At 39.6% G+C, this 19,477-nt stretch overlaps 1 protein-coding gene and 1 non-coding gene across 2 annotated transcripts in view; both read right to left on the bottom strand.

Moving 5' to 3' along the window:
- The window catches only part of ELP3 (elongator acetyltransferase complex subunit 3), a 100,082-nt gene that overhangs the window by 29,731 nt on the left and 50,874 nt on the right, over positions 1–19,477 (bottom strand). Inside the window, exons 11-14 of the mRNA XM_036241229.1 lie at positions 12,315–12,405; positions 9,653–9,718; positions 7,487–7,714; positions 4,441–4,522 (exon numbers count right to left, since the gene is read on the bottom strand). Coding sequence (XP_036097122.1) covers positions 4,441–4,522; positions 7,487–7,714; positions 9,653–9,718; positions 12,315–12,405 — 467 coding nt within the window. The remainder of the gene's footprint in view (positions 1–4,440; positions 4,523–7,486; positions 7,715–9,652; positions 9,719–12,314; positions 12,406–19,477) is intronic.
- Positions 8,070–8,206, bottom strand: LOC118616700. Its single transcript, XR_004956676.1, has one exon. It is a non-coding gene; the product is annotated as a U11 spliceosomal RNA (small nuclear RNA).

Raw genomic sequence — 19,477 nt, 5'->3', positions numbered from 1 at the left:
AGAGAAAGAACTGCTTCATCTTCACACTTTTAAAGGAATGAATGCTGATCATCCAAGCAGACAAACATTTTAAGTAGATACGATTTGTTAATCTTAAACATGTGTTGACAGAAGCTACCTGAGTAAGCTGGTGAGAGATACTAAAAAGCACTTGGACTTAACAGGGACTAGTTAATTGCTTAGACATTTAGCAGCAATTAACTGTTATTTTCTGCCCTACACATTATTTTATAAACTGGTTGTTCTTCTACTGCTGTTTTACCCACTTTTTCCATGTAGGAAAATACTACTTCCTTACTCTGAAAAAAATTAATCCTAAATTGAGAAATAGTTAAGCAGGGAGAAAAACGTATCTTTCTCTGCAGTTAGGGACAATCTCTGGGGTGAAGACCGAGAGCTCCCCAGCCCACTATGAACATCCCTCAAAGACAGGCAGCATCCTGTATCTCCTCCATCTGCTCTCTGGGCCCTGGGTCCCGTGCACATAGCAGATACTTAATATACTTAGTGATTTTGATGTTGATGAAGCTAAACATTTCATTTTTGTTTTGTTTAATTTTTACATTTAGAGTTGATGGTTAACTTTAAAACACTTCGTTTACTTACTAAGAATTATATATAGTTAAAAAAACAGAATAAGCAAAGTCTAAGAGTTTCATTTGATAAACAAGGACATTTTTAATTTTCTCATGTAGCTATAAAATTAATCTTTTAAAAAAGATAAATCAGTTATAAAACCTTATATAAACATCATTTATTATTATTTTTAACCCTCACCTGAGGATATTTTTCCATTGATTTTTAGAGAGAGTGGAAGTGAGGGAGGGAGAAACATGTGAGAGAGGCACACTGATTGGCCACCTCATGCACAACCCTGACCAGGACTTGAACCCACAACCCTCTGGTCTGCAGGCAGATGAACTAACCACCGAGCAAAACTGGCCAGGGCTCTTTGTTTTTTGGTTTTTTTTTAAATCTGTTATCTCAATATATTTTGTTTACAGAAAGTATGTACTAGTTTTTCTGACTAGTGATTTACATCAGATCTATTGTGTAGCTAGTGATATTGTCTAGAGGCAGAATCAAAGATTATAAATCTAAGTAACAGAGAAAATCTGCTGACAAGATGAAGGGAAGTCATAATGAATCATAATGTAACTTATACACAAATTCTACATAAATGCATTCTTACAGTCACAGTAACGAGAGTGACAAATGATCTTTCTCTCCCTTATTCAAGCTACTAGTTATGCCAGGATAGAATATTTAGGCCCACTGTGTAAGAGCTTTACAAAAGCCTCCAGACCAAAACAAGAACGGATATACAAATCAACGACAAGGTCAGAAAAAAATGGTAGGGCACTAGGCCACAAAGTACCACCAGCTGTGACCAAAGTTAATATGCACCCACAAATCACTGCTGGGGTTAAGGACCTGAGGTAAACTTTATCTTCATTTTTATCAGCAAATACCCAATGCACAATGAGACTAAGATCAGTTACTGATTAAATTAAAGGGAATCCTAGTATGGGTTCAGAAAAGAATCGACTTAAAATATGAATGTAAAACAACTGGTCATGTGGAGAACTTAAAGAAATCAAGATACTAAGGGGCAGACTGTTAGAACTGTGGAAGATAAGGTAACCCACCTGTCTGTAGTAAAGAAGTAAAGGTCCATGAAGAGCAAGTGAAATTATCCAAGATCACAAGAGCTACCTACCGTCAATGCAGAAATGGAATCTGAGCCATGCCCTGCCTGTGTGTCTTCTTAGACCACCTCTGAGGAGGTGCTATGACTGGATGCAGTACACAAACACCAGTGCTGTCACTGAGAGACCTGCATTCCAAGGGTCAACCCATGGAGGGTAACTGCTCAACTTTCTACAGAACCTATTCACACACACACCACTGTACTTACATTCACTATGCAAAGTATATGATTGTCTAATCACTAAGCTGTATACCTGTAACCAATACAAAATAAAATTGAAAGTAAATTGTTAGGAAAAAAAATAGTCAAAATGAACAAACGTGGAAAGAAAAACCCAACATAAAAACCATGTAACATTAAACATAAACATTAAAAATAAACACTTTATCACTGGCTGGTTTTGCTCAGTGGTTAGAGCGTCGACCCAAAGAGTCATGGGTTCAATTCCAGTCAAGGGCACGTGCCTCAGTTGCAGTTCAGTCCCTGGCCCTGGCTGGGGTTGTGCAGGAGGCAACCATTTAGTGTGTCTCTCTTACATCAATGTTTCTTGCTCTCTGTTTCCCTCCTTCCCACTCTATCTGAAGATAAATGGAAAAATATCCGCAGGTGAGGATTAAAAAATAAAACAAACAAACACTTTAAATTTGCCTTCCTCGGTTCTGAATAATAAACATCTCAGGTGTCTGATTCAGAAATTGAAATAGAACAGTAATATATTACTAAATAGAGAAGTAAAATGCATCAAACATAGAACAAAAGTTCTAGCTTTTTCTTTTGAAGGGTGACCAGATCTTGAGTCAAACAGAACTCACTTTTGTTCTTCCAGGGCCGTCCCTCTGGCTAGAAACTCACTGACCAAAAGCAACCCCCATACAGAAGACTAGTAGTCCTATTGCAGGAGCTGACAAGGAGAAAGGCTCTTCCCTGTTACTTTAAACATTCTACAAGCAGATGATCTGAAATTGAGCTATTATTTAGATTATGATAAAAAGCTAGAAAAAGTGCAGATGCTGTTTTCCATTTCCTGCTCATAAAAAGCAGAAACTGAGGCTTTTATGGGCAACTGAATGTGACTTCAGGCAAGTCAGGGGCCCTCCCTGCACATATTATTTCTAAAAAGAGAGATATCATGAAGCCAAATGAAATAACGTGGAGAAGTGAGAGAACACTGATGCTCTGTTTTAAGACTGATTAGGTTTCCCAGGATACCAGAAAATCACGTGACTGCATATCAGACTTCCAGAGCACAGGCACGGCCAGGGTCACAGAGAGTATTCTTTCCTTAATGACTGGAAGAAAACATTACATTTGGAAGAGAATACTAAAACCCTGGTAATCAAAGTGTGGTCTAAAAATAACTGGCATAGGTATCATTGGGAGTGGGTTAGAAATGCTGGCTCTCAGGCCCCACCCCAGACCTAATGAGTCAAAATCTGCACTTTAACAAACTCTCCAGGTGACTCACAAGCACATTAAAGCTTGAGTACTGTACTGCAAACACTGACAGTGCTCTGGCAAAAGAGGCCACTGAACTTTTAGATGCTCTCAACCCTTCACAGATGCATGTGGAGAATGAGTTCTGAATCAGTCTGGCCTTTTCCTGGTACCACCAGGAAAGGCTGACTCTGGTCAATCACACATTAAACAGTAGAGAGGCAAACATTTATCATCACATATATCAGGACCAATCACATGAGCCTCATTGACTTAATTTAGTTCCTTCTTCTTTAGTGGAATTAAAGATAATAGGAAAAAAATTATAAAGCAAGCCATGTTAAGAAATGCTTTATTAATCTGCCTGGATAATGCCAAAAACCGTGGCCAGACTAAATGATTAAGTGAGCCTGGGTCATTATATTTTCATAATTATAATCATTAAAAGCTAGGCAAGGACATTGATTTATTGATGTGCAGCAGCTTACTAATTTAAAAAGAAAATTTCATTTCAACTTTCATTTTCAGAGAAAAGAGTATTTTCTTAAAAGAATATAATCTGCCTTTAGAATGGAGTAGTCTAATAAGAAAACAAACACTGGAGGAAAAATAACCTAAATTTTGATCATGGCTTTCATTATGTTAGCTTCTTACTAGGAACAGCAGTTTTTGTAAGGATACAGTACTAAGGAGTAGGAGTGAAAGGGTGTGCCCATCATTTCTTGTTCCACTCGTCCAGAATGTGCACTGCACGCCCCCTTCCCCAGTATCTGATGCCCTAGACAAGGTAAGGAGAAGCTTCCAAATGGGAAAGCTGTTCCCCAAGAGCAAAGTCACTTCAAACAATATTTAAGGAACAGGAAACTCTGCCTTTAAACATCTTGTACTGGAAACAGATTCTATTTTAATCTTTTGAACAACAGTGTTAATAATATGCACATTGTTTTACATTTTTCTTAGATCCATACCATCAAACTTCATTTTCCCAGATAAAGTAACTGGGCACGAAGCACAAGAGAGGAGATGACCATGATGACTAGTGTGACAGACGTCGAGGAAGACAGGACACAGACTACTTACTGGTCTTGCCACTCAGCGATGGAGGGCTTCTAAGAGCTCTATGCCACCAAACCGCTTATAGGAATTTTCTGTGTGTTTAAGCACAGGTCTTACTCTATTCAGTTCTGTCCAATTTTGAACATAAACAGGCCTGTGGTAGCTTTAATTGTGGTGCCAAGTTAAAATTGTGAATGAATCATGAACTTTACCGCCCCCACCCCCACCCCCGGACTTACCTGATATAACAGCTATTTTCCCAGATCCATGTTCTTCTCTGGCTATTCTTTCTGCTTCCTCCATCAGCAGCATGCCAAATCCCTATAAGAAGCAATAAAGAGGGTTAGAGAATTAAGAAGAGAAGTCATTCAGGGGGAATCCGTAAAACAAGAAGCCTGATATTTAGTATTTGCTAAAATCTGTTAAAATAAGAGTGACAGCCCAGCCAGTGTGGCTCAGTTGGTTGAGCACAGTCCCCTGCACCAAGAGGCTGGTGATTCAATTCCAGGTCAGGGCACATGCCAGGTTTTGTGGGCTCTGTCCCCAGCAGGGGGCATGCAGGAAGCAGCCAATCAATGCTTCTCTCTCACTGATATTTCTATCTCCCTCTCACTCTCCCTTCCTCTCTCTGAAATCAATAAAAACATATTAAAAAAAAGAATGACCAAAAGTTTATGGGAGTAAGAAAAGAGAAAGCATTCAATCACACCAAAAGTAAAAAAGGAAAACCTTTGCAACAAAAGCCAAAAGATATTTTGTGAATGATGTAATCTACTCACAGCAAGGGGGTAACTGCCTCTCAATGTTTCTTTTAAACAAGTTTGATATGCATAAATGCATGACCAATGGACGCAGACTACAGTGCAGTGAAGGGGGGTGGGCAGAAGCAGGGAGGAGGGTGTTAGTGGGGGAAAAGAGGAGGGTCATCTGTAATACTTTCAACAATAAAGATAAAAAGAAAATAATAACAAGCAAGTTCTAGGCAATCTCCAGGTGATGAAGTCTGGAGCATCTGATCTTGTATTTATTACACCTCTTCAATTTCTAAAGAGGCTTAAATCAGGCAAACTATTTTAATTTTTATTTATTGATTTCAGAGACAGAGAAGTGAGGGAGAGAAGGAGAAAGAGAAGGGGGAGAGAGAAAGGGAGAAGAAAAAGGAGAAGGAGAGAGAGGAAGGGAGAGACGAGGAAGAGGGAAAAGGAGAGGGAGAGAAGGGGGGAGGGGAGAGGAGAGAGAGAGAGGAAGGGAGAGAAGGGGGAGAGGGAAGAGGAGAGAGAGAGGAAGGGAGAGAAGGGGGAGAGGGAAGAGGAGAGAGAGAGGAAGGGAGAGAAGGGGGAGAGGGAGAGGAGAGAGAGAGGAAGGGAGAGAAGGGGGAGAGGGAGAGGAGAGGAGAGAGAGGAAGGGAGAGAAGGGGGAGAGGGAAGAGGAGAGAGAGAGGAAGGGAGAGAAGGGGGAGAGGGGAGAGGAGAGAGAGAGGAAGGGAGAGAAGGGGGAGAGGGGAGAGGAGAGAGAGAGGAAGGGAGAGAAGGGGGAGAGGGGAGAGGAGAGGAGAGAGAGAGGAAGGGAGAGAAGGGGGAGAGGGGAGAGGAGAGAGAGAGGAAGGGAGAGAAGGGGGAGAGGGAAGAGATGAGAGAGAGAGGAAGGGAGAGAAGGGGGAGAGGGGAGAGGAGAGAGAGAGGAAGGGAGAGAAGGGGAGAGGGGAGAGGAGAGGAGAGAGAGAGGAAGGGAGAGAAGGGGGAGAGGGAAGAGGAGAGAGAGAGGAAGGGAGAGAAGGGGGAGAGGGGAGAGGAGAGAGAGAGGAAGGGAGAGAAGGGGGAGAGGGGAGAGGAGAGAGAGAGGAAGGGAGAGAAGGGGGAGAGGGGAGAGGAGAGAGAGAGGAAGGGAGAGAAGGGGGAGAGGAGAGGAGAGAGAGAGAGGGAGAGAGGGAAGAGGAGAGAGAGAGGAAGGGAGAGAAGGGGGAGAGGGAAGAGGAGAGAGAGAGGAAGGGAGAGAAGGGGGAGAGGGAAGAGGAGAGAGAGAGGAAGGGAGAGAAGGGGGAGAGGGAAGAGGAGAGGGCAGGAGGGAGGAAGGGAGAGAACATCAGTTTGCTGTTCCACTTTCACTTATTTATACATTCATTGGTTGCTAATGTTGCTTTTTTTTGTTAATCCTCACCCATGGATATTTTTCCATTGATTTTTTTTTTTTTTTTTTTAAGACAGAGTGGAAAGGAGGGAGGGAGGAGAAAGAGGAAGAGAGAGAGAAAGAAAAACATCAATGTGAGAGAGACACATTGATTGGTTGCCTCCACAAAACCCCAACCAGGGCTGGGGATCAAACCTACAACCCAGGTATGTCCCCTTGACCAGGAACCGAACCCAAGACCCTTGGGTCCGAGGGTTGACACTCTAACTGCTGAGCCAACTCAGCCAGGGCTTCTTGTATGTGCCCTGACCAGGGATTGAATCTACTATCTTGACACATCAGGATGATGCTCTAACCAACTGAGCTACCCAGTCAGGGCCCCAGGCAAGATTCTTTTTTTTTTTATATCCTCACCAGAGGACATTTTTCCATTTTTGGTTCAGACAGAATAGGAGGGAGAGAGAGAGAGAAATATCAATGTGAAAGGGACACATCGAGTGACTGCCACCCACACAACCAAACCAGGGCCGGGGACAAACTGCAACTGAGGTACATGCCCTTAGCAGGAACCGAACCCGGGTCTCTCTGGACCGCAGGCTGATGCTGTAACCGCTGAGCCAAACCGGCCAGGGCCCAGGCAAGATTCTTAATTCACCAATTTTGGGGTCTATGATATATCCACCACTGGTGGCTTTAACCCATTTTCCTAAAATTTAAAAAAGTGAGTTACTGATTGATTTAGGTTGTGTGGGGGAGTGAAGGAGTGTTCCACTACATATCACAAAGCTGGCATTGGGGAAGTGCTTTAATACCTTCGAAGTGCTTTCACATTATCATTTTACATTCCATAATAGTGCATCATTCAAAACTGCTGCTTTCAGATTATTTCTGACTTTCAAAACCAGCAATTTCATATGGTTCAATCTAATATTTATTCCACTTGACTGAGTCTCATTTTGTGTCTTCCTCCTCCTCCCTCACACCCAAAAGCGGGCAATTTGAAGAGAAGACATCTTTGAACAACTATAATATTGGTTCCTTTGTTTCTATACTTCCCTTTCCCCTTTCTCTGCTCCCTTCCTCTCCCCATTCCTTTCTTCTTTCCCTCCTTTGGGCAATTTCTTAATTATAGTAAAAGAGAAATGAAATACAGGATACCTGATGCTGAAACTTCGTAGGGTCCCGGCTGCTCACAGGGACTACACTTCCATACACGTGCAGCTCTCGGACTATGGAAACGCCTCCAACCAATTCAAAACGAAAGGTTTCTTCTGAACACTTTCGTAATCGCAGGAGGCCAATCAAAATGTCCTGGTCTGGGTCTTCGTATGATAAGAATGTTTCCCAGCCACCATTTGCAACATAATCTCTCCTTACCAATTCAACCTGTTTAAAAAAAAATTTTTTTTTAAATTAGACAACAAAGTTCAGTTTTATAATTATATGTATTTCCTTAGGCTAATATCCACAATTAAGGATAAAGAATGAATAGTTATGAATTGTTTCTTTTTACTTGTCTGCTCTCAAATATCAATTAAATAGGAGTTCATGTGGCCCTGGCCAGGTGGTTCAGTTGGTTGAACGTTGTCTCCTACACCAAAAGGCAGTGGGTTCGATTCCTGGTCAGGGCACATACCCAGGTTGCAGGTTCAATCCCTGGTCAGGGTGGCATGAGAGGCAATTAATTGATATTTCACTCTCACATCAATGGTCTTGTTCATGAACTATACCCCACACCCCTGTGGGTGCCAGGACTAACAATCACCAGCTGCGCAAATACCAAAAAATTATACTTTTGAAATCTCTTGATGATGTCAATTCTGCATGTACAGTAGTCAAGCTGCCCTACGTGTGCCGCTCACAACAGAAGCCCTTTTGATGTCCATGAACTATCATAAAAGAAAAACAATTTTACAGTTTCACAAACATTTGAACTTCATTAACCTTGAGATTCTTACAAATATCTGGCTTAGTAAATGATTCCATGCAGTTAAATCTCTGATGCTCCATGAAGAGTCTCTAAGGTAAAATTACACACTATGTCACATTCGTAGCTCCTGGGAGAATCCCTGGTCCTCAGAACTGTTAGGAGCTCAATGGTTTCATTTTCTAGTTCTTTCTTCTCTCCACTTTTTTTTGGGGGGGGGGGGATAACGTGTCATAGATCACTTACTTGTTCCTTGATGACAACCTATGGGCCTTTAAAATAGTATGTCTAGTTGTAAGAGTAAAACATTAATGAGAATCCAGTCACTGGAGAATGGCTTTTGGGGGAGGCTTTTGGGTAGCAATCTACAGGGCTTTTGATTCTTCAACTCACTGCTCAAGTGGCTCTTGCATAAATACGAGCAATACGTAACAATATGCATATACAGAAAGGCCAGGCCTACATATGCGGGCATGGTCACACTCAGATACATCCAAAAATGGTCAGATTGTACCCACAGTGAGGTTAACAATTTAGACTAATACGCATCTTCCTTCTCAACTTAACTGACTGCTAAATAACTGGATTGCACAAGAACTTGGCAAAATGATTAACTGTGCTTGGGTCTACTTTTTCCCTCAAAAGGTCCCAAATATAAAAAATGTCAATAAAACAATTCATTTTGAGAATAGAAATATCAACACAGATCTCATATTCCAACCTGTCCAAATGGGGTTCCACAAGAGCTAAATCACACAGAAAATTTCACACACAGCTAGACAGTGTACATATATTTACAAACAATGGATGACTTCCAGCATCAGGCTTTGGTTTTGTGGAACTCCTGTCTGCTGATAAGGGCTGATCCATTCATTTGATTATCACCAATGGGCAATAACTTAATAGATGCACACAATGAGATAAGTAGATCACATCCAGCTTTGCCTGAATGTAGCCACTGGTCACATGTGGCTATTAACATTTGAATTACAATGAAATAAAACTAAAAACTCAGTTCCTCAGTTGCACTAGCCATAATGGGTGGCACGGACCACAGAACATCCGAACACTGCAGAAAGTGCTATGGAACAATGCCAGTCTAGAATGAAGTTCAGACGTGGTTTTCCCAACCTGGCTCTTCTACAATCCAGCCACCCTCTTACCAGTGGGACTGAACCCTAGAAGTCAGAGTGAACTAAGAACAAAAAGTAATAGTGGATCAGGTACAGATGTCAAGCCAGGAGAGGTACATCTGTATCTGATCCACTATTACTTTTTGTTCTTAGTTCACTCTAACTTCTAGGGTTCAGCCCCACTGGTAAGAAGGTGTAAGTCCAGGATTAACAAAAAATATTTCTGAACAGGATCCAATCTTTCTATAAAATGAAAAAACTAACCTGGTATGGCCGTACTTTGTGATGAATTTCTTGAATTCCAACTTCTCTGGTTCTCACATCTCGACACTGGCAAAAAAAAAAAGTGGAGGAGGGGAACAATGATAAAACTGGTAACTAATTCCACCAAATCCTGGGCTCAAAGTTTGAACATAACTTGCACTGAGATCAAAGAACTACATTTAAAAATGAAGCCATCTTTAATAAATCTGAGGAGGGAAAACATAAAATGAAAATGTATAAAGTTAGTACAGGATTGCTTTTAAAATAAGTTTAGAGTTCAAAGATCAATATATAATATCGAAAGTAAAGAACATACATCCTAAAATCTGATAATAGTTTTATCCAGAAGATGTATTTGAAAGTGCAATCTAAAACTATGTATATAGATGAGTAAAAGAACAAATTCCTAATTTTTAAAAATTCTCACCACTTTATGGCAGTTAGTATTTTAGCATCACAATTGTATCACTTTAGAAATCTAGTAAAAAAGAGAGATGCTGAAGACTGCTGTATTTTTTGCAGAGAGCACCAAAAAAGAAAGGATAGGAGGGAGGGAAGAAGGAAAGGAACAAAGAAGGAAAAAGGGACCCAGGCCCATGTATTATATCATCTGAACCACGGTCACAAATGGCTGAGTGTCCCTGGAGGCACAGAGCTGCCTGTGGAGGAGATGGATGCAATGCCTGGTCTGCAAGGCCAAGCATATGTGATGCGACTCTGACTTCCATTCCACATGCCACGGAGCCTGACATTTATAATTACAAATTCCTTAAAGTATTCAATTATATGTCCTATGGCATATTTTCCCTCTAGAATAAACTGTGAAAGTTATTTTCAGGATTCTAACATTTTCTACCTGTAAGAAAAGATCACCTGAGGAAATCTGATGATGTCATTCACACAAACTAAACTACCCATGGTGTATTTATGAAGGACTACTATATGTGGATAGAATTCCACAAGAAATATTAAGAGCTCATTATTCAGGTCTATAAAAACAAAGCTATTTCCATGCCCCAGGAGCTAATCCTGATAATACTGGAGCTAATCCAAGATAATACTGCTTTGCTGATGAGGATTTCATGAACTGAAACAAAAGTTGTATAGCAAAAAGGATCACATATCTGTAATTATGTCTACATCTGTGTTTTTTGTTTTTAATCCTCACCTGAGGATATTTGTCCACTGATTTTTAAAAAAATTTTAGATAGAGTGGAAGGGAGATAGAAACATCAATGTGAGAGAGAGACATTGATTGGTTACCTCCCGCACAACCCTAACAGGGGCCGGGGATCAAACTCGAGACCCTGGTCTGAGGGACGATGCTCTAACTGCTGAGCCAAACCTGCCAGCGCTGTATGTTGTCTTTTAATTATAGCAGTTCTATAGAGTAACTTGCACATGAATGAACTATATTTAGATGTCCTTAATGAACGCCTCCATGAATTTTTTTTTCTGTTTGGGGGTGCTTTCTAAAAGGTAGAGATGGGTGTGCGCTTCTTTTCCAGAACAGACATTGCCTCTGTGAACTAGATGTCTCTGGTTATGACTGAATCCCAGTCTTTAGACTCAATCCCAGTTTACTGAGAGGCTGCCAAGGTCTATGAGGGGTACAGCGTTAGACAACAGCTCATGATCAGAATGACCAGGCCACATCAGTCACTTCGGCAGTGGTCTTCTCAGAGAACAGAGGAGATGGGAATCAAGGGCAGCCGAAGAATGGGAAGCAGAGCAGGTAAGTAATCTTTATTAATTACTGCAAATACATGAGCTGGTTTTCTTGAACTTATAACTGTTTCAATGTGGTGGGTTACAACAAGCCAATAATGTTCACAAACTCTCCTCTGCACAAAGTTTCTGAAAAGTTTTCTCCATAATAATTTGGCCAAGACAATAAAATGTCTTGGGTAAGTCTTTGAACATGATATATGGTCCTCAAAACGACGTCTTTCTAAGTGTAGTCCATGTTTATGTTATGCATGAGCTCCATCCCAGACCTAGTGAATCAGAATTTCTGAAAGCAGAGCCCAGGAATCAATGCTCAGGCCAACACCACTCCTGGCTTCTTCTCTCGAGCAGCAATAAGTAGTTTCTAGGGCACTGAGTTTCAAACCTCATGGTGGTTTAAGAATCATCTACAGAGATTTAAATTGCAGATTCCTGGGCCCTCTGTACTTCCAGGGCCAGCAGAAAGGAAGTACTTAGTAAATATCTGTGAAAGAAATAATTGACTGAATAGACATGAGGGTGAAGTGGGGTGAGGAGACTGGTGTACATGGCAACAGCACCGTTTGGTAATTATTTCACGTACACAATCCTTGTTTCTTCAAATGTCGTAGTCTCATATTCTTCTATAACCATTAGTCAAGAATCGAACACTCAATAGCTCAAAAGAAAACAAGTTTTTTAAAAAAGGGAATTGAGCACACAGGTGGCAATCGGAGAAGGCAGAAAGAAACACTGAGTCAACACACTACACTCTGTTAGAAGAGAGCAGAAGGGGTGTAGGGATGGGACGCAGCCTTTGCAGCCACTCGCTCCAACCTCCACCACGCTGAATGCCTTCAATATGGGAAAGCTTTCTGACCGAACATGTGAGAATATCAAGGTTGTTTTGTGTTTCGGATTACTTTGATCTCAACAGTTATAATCAGACTCTTACCTGAATTCCGAGGTCTTTCATTCTTGCAAATGCCAGTTCTCTCAAATTACCATGCTCAACTCCTGAGCTGACTAAGGGCATTGGAATATCTCTGTAGGAGAAAAAGATCAGCTGTTGCAAAATATAGCTCATTCTCTACAGCAGTAGGTAAGAATATTTAAAAAAGGAAAAAAAGAAAATAAACAAAAACACAAACCTAAAAAACCTAGAGTGCAGATCAGAAAAGCAGAGGCTGAATATTCCAACCAGGAAGCAAGGTTCACAGCTTCTCTATCCCTCAGTTTTCCCGTTTAAGAAATTATAATTTTCACCTACCACTCAGGGTTTTTGTGAGAAACACCTGATGAAAACCACTTTATAAGATTATGAAGTGCAAAACAAATATCCAATAACATTAGTAATTATTTTTTGACTGAAGAGACATTTGTATTAACCAAAACAAAAAAATAAAACTGTTTGTTTTTATTTTAAAAACAAAATCCAATTTGTTTACAGTTACTGAATAAAAAATAACCAAAAGCCTGGCTTAGCCAACAACTGGTCTCAAATAACAAATGTTTTTTCCTGTTTCCCAAAAATCAATATTAGAAGTGACTCTCATTAGAAATACAACGGCTTGCCTAAAGATGAAAGGAGATAAAATTATTTTATTAAATTATTTCCTGGCATTAATATAGTGTAAAATGCCATGCATCGAGGAGACTTCAATCAAAAGTTGAAGTTATGGCCTGGCTGGTGTGGCTCAGTGGTTGAGCATCGACCCATGCACCAAGAGGTCACTGGTTTGATTCCCCGTCAGGTTGTGGGCATGCAGGAGGCGGCGGATTGATGTTCTCCCTCATCAATGTTTCTCTCTCTCTCTCTCTCTCTCTCTCACTCACTCTCTCTCTCTCCTTTCCTCTTTCTCTAAAGTCAACAAAGAAAAAAAAAAAGTTGAAGTTATGAGTTCCACTTTAGTACCCCAAACACCATCTTCTGGACAAAAATCAGTATCTAAAGATAAAGCAGTTTGTAAAAATCTGAAGAATATACTCAGCACATCTGCTTTCTATTCAAAGACAAGTCCCCATTTTGTTTTGTCTAATATCTGGTTGATTAAAAGAAAGATATGATTTCTGCTTTTGAATCAACTTGAGTCTTTTCCTTCTCTTTTCACTTACCCTTCAAATGTTATGTAAACACATATTGAGTACTTCATCCATTAATTCTAATAAGATATTTCTCACTAAGAAGTATCAAAAGCCAATCAATTAGCACTGAAAACTATATACTAAGTCTACTGGGCTCTGGAAGTCAGTAGTTTCCATGAAGACACTATAAAGCAATGATTAAGTCAAAATTATTTAAGATGACTCACCAGGGAATTCAAAGAGAGAGTAATATAGCCACAGTTAAAGTCTTCTAAATGTCCCCTTTTACTCTGAAATACTTTATAAATAACCAACAAATATAGGTATGTACTTTCACAACTAAAGTAAAATGTAAAACACTGTTATACATGATATGAAATTAATCTAATAAAACCAATGGCAACCACTGTTAGTACCATACATGACAGACACACCCAATTCTCGTTATTCATGACAGTTATGTTCTATAAAGGTGCCACAAATACTGAATTAGCAAATACTGAAGCATTGATCCTAGGGTAAATGCAGGCTTAGTTCCCTGTGCATCTTTAGTCACATTTTCTGTAACTGATCAATACATAACCTAGTTTTGTTTGTGTTTCTGTTTAAAGGCACTTTACTGAGTCATTAATATTGCACTTGTGGTCAACAGCACTATAAATTCATGCCTCAGTGACACTTATCTAACCATGTATTTTCTTCATAAGACATATCACAGCCTTCTTGTGCTTAGGAACACTAGACAGACTGCACCCCAGCACTATGCCTGGGGGCCATTTTAAACAGCTAAATCAACAAGAAGCACAAAAATGAAGAAAAAAAATGTTAGTAGATAGACTGCAAAAAGTATACTGCTTACAGTATGAGCTGAAACAAGCACATGGTATCGCACCAATATCCTATTCCTTCCTCATTCACCCTCTAACTGCTAGTCTAGCATTTACCAGTGACTCCTGTCTGCATCACCTCCCCTGTGGTGGGGGTCAAACGGCGATCACCTATTTCTGTCCTCCCACCTGCAATTATTAGTTGAGCTGGCACTGGAAAGAAGAGTATTACCTTCTTCCTGTTTGTTCATTTATTTACGAGGTCATGGATTCCTGTTTTATTCAATGAGTTGTAATCTGATATTAACATTATTTATTTGCTGCTTAAGTTAGATTAGGCCAGTGGGCATAAATTCAGGCTGGCCTCTGGGGCCTTGTGACATGTCCCCGTCTTTCTTTGAATATCTCTTTACTTTATGGGAACAAGGCATTCCAAGTATATCTTTTGTGTGTTTGCTGCACCAACCTGAAATTGGTCATTTTTTCAAGTAGCTCTGATTCCTTTCAGTGAAGAGTGGTATTTAGAAACCAAGATCTGGGCACTTATGCTCATTACTACTGAGGTGCCACTGTCTCTAGCCCTTCTTAGTGTACACAACTAAGAAATGTATGTCTAAACATGAATGTGTGTGTGTAATCATATACACATACACATAAACCATGCCATGTGGATAAAAATCAATGACAGCTACTTTGATATTTGATTACATAACAAATACAGATAAACAGATACCTATTTCTATATATAAATTAAAACGCTCATGACTCCATGCTGAGCTGACCATCATGACTCTAATCCAGTGGCTGAGGCTTCTTTTCAGCTCTCCATCTTTTAATGTTTATAAATCCTTTCAGACAGTGAGAAATCTGGCTCTTTTATCTTTAGTGTATTTACTTATTTGCTAAATCAAGTAACTTCTCTATCTGCTGTAACCACCTCCCCAACTATTCTAGCTGCCACCTCTGCTCTCCCCACCCTCACTCTCCATTTCTCCAGGTGCCAGGCATGCTGCTATCCATGCCTCTGGCACTGCCTCACAGGGGATGGGAGGGGGCAGAATGATGGGCTTTACAAATATTTCTAATAACGAACCAGTACTTTTATTTTTATTTTTAAATCGAATTTACTGAGGTGACATTGGTTAATAAAATTATATAGTTTTCAGGTATACAATTCTGTAATACATCATCTGTCTATTGCATTGTGTGAAGAACCAGTACTTTTAAAAGACACCAACATTTACAATGAAAGCAAACTCTCAGGAACAGGTTATATCATATAGCATTGTTAAGCAGAACTATATGACAGAAAGACAGAATTGCCAGCAGGGTTGGCTAATAATTTGGGGGTTCAGTGCAAAATGAGAACAGAGAGCCTCTTGTTAAAAAATTATTAATAATCTCAAGATAGTAAGAACAGAGCATCAAGCCAAGTAAAAGGCCCCATGGAACGGCACAGGTCGTATGTCCCTGAAGGTGGCTCTCATTACCACAAAGCACAAGTCAGTGAGGACCTGGTAACACAGGGCTTTACAATGATGCTGACAGTTCATAACTGTCTTTAAATTTATGACTGTCACTACAAAAATGAAACAGCATTGGCAGTGACATGCCTGGAGTATACCAGGTAAGAGTTTTTCCTCATTAAGGAACAGGAATGTGGCACTCTCCACTCTCAGTGATAAAGTCTTTTTCACTGGAAATGAGGGTAGATAATTCTACATATATGGAATATCTTCTGTGTGCAAAGTAGTGTGGATTAAGCAATCAGCAATATCTAAAGGTAAAAAGACACTCTAACAGTGTTCTAGGACTTCAAAACCCAGGTGAGTTTACTTGACCACTTGAACTTGCTATATCCATCGAGGTAGGAGTTAAAATTACATTTAGGTTTCTCAATTGGTTTCAATCTAGTTACACTTTCTTGGCTTGAAGAGAGATTACACTTGAGAATATTCACTTTTCTATTTCAACAGGTACTATTTTAAGCTTAGTGGTGCTAATATTTGCAATTTACTCATCAAAAAACCTTTCAAAGTGATGTCTAGGCCTTTTTTGGTCTGAAGTTTCTCACACTCTAGAAGCATGTTTTGGTTGCAAATTGGTATCTCTATTCCAACACTTGCAGTGATTTGAATATCACATCTAGGCAGACAGCTGTCAAACAGCCTGTGGGCAGCAGTGGTTTAATGTGGCTCTATCATGTGTCTGGACAGAATCTTACATTTAATCACTGACTGAACCCTTCAGGCCTGTAATACAGAATCATCTATTAGGATGCTGCTTCATAAAAACACCCAGTAAGATGTTGTCTCAGCCATCATAAAGTTAAAAGTTTAAATTAGTTGAGAAAAAAAAAGAGGGTAGGGTGGGGGAAATATACTGCTGTGTAAAGATACATTCCAATTATACAAGAAAAATTTTTGAAAAATAATGTAAGCCTGTTATTAATACATATATTGAAAGAATTTTAAAGTAGCTTTATAGAGAAATATCACTTTGTTCATATAAATATAGTACTATATATGGCTGGAAATTAAGAAAATATAAATTCTGGATAATTAGTAATATTCTACAAATTGTTGGAAAAAAGTATAAAATCACATTATCAAAAAGAAATGTATGGGGGTTAATGAACGGTGGTACACAGCAGAAACACATCACACAGTACACCTTAGCACTGCAAAAGCCTAGTCTAGAATTTCAGTGATTACCGATAAAAGATGCAAGTCAATATAAAATAAATTTGAATCATTTTTATTATCTATAAAGAAAATATGCAAATAAAAGTGGGCAGAAAGTAAGTAGCAGAATATAATTAATTTGAGTGAATTCTTATGCAGGTAGTCACAGTAATAGTTCAGAAATATTCAATGCAAAACATAAAGTAACATAATATACTTGGAAGAAATTCTGCCCATGCTTATAGAAAAACAAATACTAAATTGAATATTAGTCCACAGTAAGCTACATTTAAAAAGCCAGAGTTCTAATGGAAACTTGTATAATGATATTATAGCTGTATTAAAAACAAAATCTATAAAAACAAAGTGGAAAATACCATAACATTTTAATCTTTATACTAAAAAAAACTAGAAAATACTTGCAAAGTTAAGTAAATTATCAGTCCCAAAGCATGAAAATCTGACATCACAGCTAGACTCCAGAAGACTCTCTCCACCACAGGCATTTACTGTGTCAGGAACTGAGTCATCACTATCTTCAAACAACAAACTGAAGACATTCTTCAAACTCACTAAAGACATTCCCAATTCCACATTTTAAAGGAGATTTAACTTGTTTTATAGTATGTATTCCATTAAGTTCTAATTCACCCACACATCTGTGAAGTAATAGAGTGGCACTCCAAAATGGTAAGTCTACATTTACCTGTACCACTTGTCCCGCGTGAACCCTTTAAGTGATGTACTGATAGAGAAATATAATGCACAGTTTGCCTTCTTCAATTAGAGCTGGGGGACTCTGCTATTGGCTGACTGTCCGGAGAGAGGGCCATAATGGGGTCATGATAGGAGAACTGAGTACAGGGAGGTTTCTTTAATCAGCCTTGTGTTGGTTATCCATAGTCATGCCTTTCTTTCTTTTTTTCTTTTACTTTATTGATTTTAGAGAGAGGGGAAACGAGAGGGAGAAAGCGATAAAAACAAAGATGGGAGAGAACATCGATGAGAGAGAACACTGATTGGCTGCCTCCTGCATGCCCCACACTGGGGATTGGGCCTACAACCTGGGCATGTGTCCTGACTGGAAATCAAACCAGCGACCTCTTGGTGCATGGGTCGATGCTCAACCACTGAGCCACACTGGCTGGACAATGTGCATGTTCTTAATTCTTCCTGTCATGACCCTTTTACAATTTTTCTAGAGAGACTATATTTGCTGCTGTTTTGTAGAAATCCTTTCAGGATAATGTCCCATAGTGATATTTCATGAAGTCTACAAAATTAAGCTTTTAATGTTAATAGCAATGCCTCTGTTGCTTTTGACTCACTGATTACAGCAGTAAGAAATTTAAAGCTGAAAATGAAGGGGAGAATGCAAATTCTCCATCTGATTGCCTGTCTGTGCCTTGTTATTTTTGGTAAGAAAACTTGGATGTGTATGGCTGTAACATTTCTACCTTGTGATTTTGTTGCCATGCTGGGAGGTATTGTCTTTTGGTTGCCCTGTAGTGTTAAGTGCCTGACGGTAAGCTGTTTGATTGTAGTATGAGTGCATGGCATTAAGTTTTTGATTGCCAAGGCATCCATTTCAGAAGGCATCCATCCTGAATAAACATGTTGCCAGCTGTATGACATAGCCACCAGCAAAACAACCAGAAGAAGAACTAGGCCACTCCCCCTACCCCTATGAAGTTCACTCTTCCAGAAAGCCCTGGGTAATCTGGATAACTGACCATTTCTCCCTTCTTGCACTCTAATTCCCATTGTTATGCATTAATTAGCCAATAAAAAGTGAACCCATAAATACCTAGACATGCTACCATAGAGTCCTAATAAAGGCAGAGCTCCTGGTCTATGCTCTCTCCCATGCCCCTAAACTTGCTGTGCCTCTTGGGCTTGCTGGGTACCCTCAAGGACCTGTGGGTAATAAACCTTGCTCCTCAAAGTTTCCTGACGATTTTGGGGAAGTGCAGTCATAATGGAAAGCAAGGGCTGGTCCAGCCACTATACAGCCCCCACCAACTAGGGGTAAATGTCTGTGGGAGCTTACCATAAGTAATAAGGTCAAGTAAGGGCCTCAGGTACTCCTAGCTGAGAGCATCACTATCAGTAGGTTGAGCCCCAAACAACAGTGATATTCCTATGCTCTGCTTATGGGAAGAAGTATCTTCACTGTTCTCTGGTTGCTGAAGTCAGGTAAATGCAAATAATCTTTTTTTTTTTTTTTGTCTTTGCTAATAATACTTAGTGCATCTCTGTTTTCTATTGTATTAAATTTTTTTAAACAATCTCAGAGTTACAGAACAAGTCCCAAATGCAGTACAAATAACTATTTTCCTTCACTCTTTGAAAGTAAACTGGAAACAAGACATCCCAATACCCCCAGAATACTTTAAGTATTTCCTACAAGAAAATTCTCTTACATAACCATCTATGACCATCAAAATCAGGAAATTAACATTGACACTTCCCTGTCTAATCCTAGACTCCACTCTAGCTTCACTAGTATCTCAATAATGTCC

Source organism: Molossus molossus, unplaced genomic scaffold (assembly GCF_014108415.1).
Source record: "Molossus molossus isolate mMolMol1 unplaced genomic scaffold, mMolMol1.p scaffold_m16_p_4, whole genome shotgun sequence".
Taxonomy (NCBI): Eukaryota; Metazoa; Chordata; class Mammalia; order Chiroptera; family Molossidae; genus Molossus; species Molossus molossus.
This window is presented reverse-complemented; position numbering and strand designations above follow the sequence as displayed.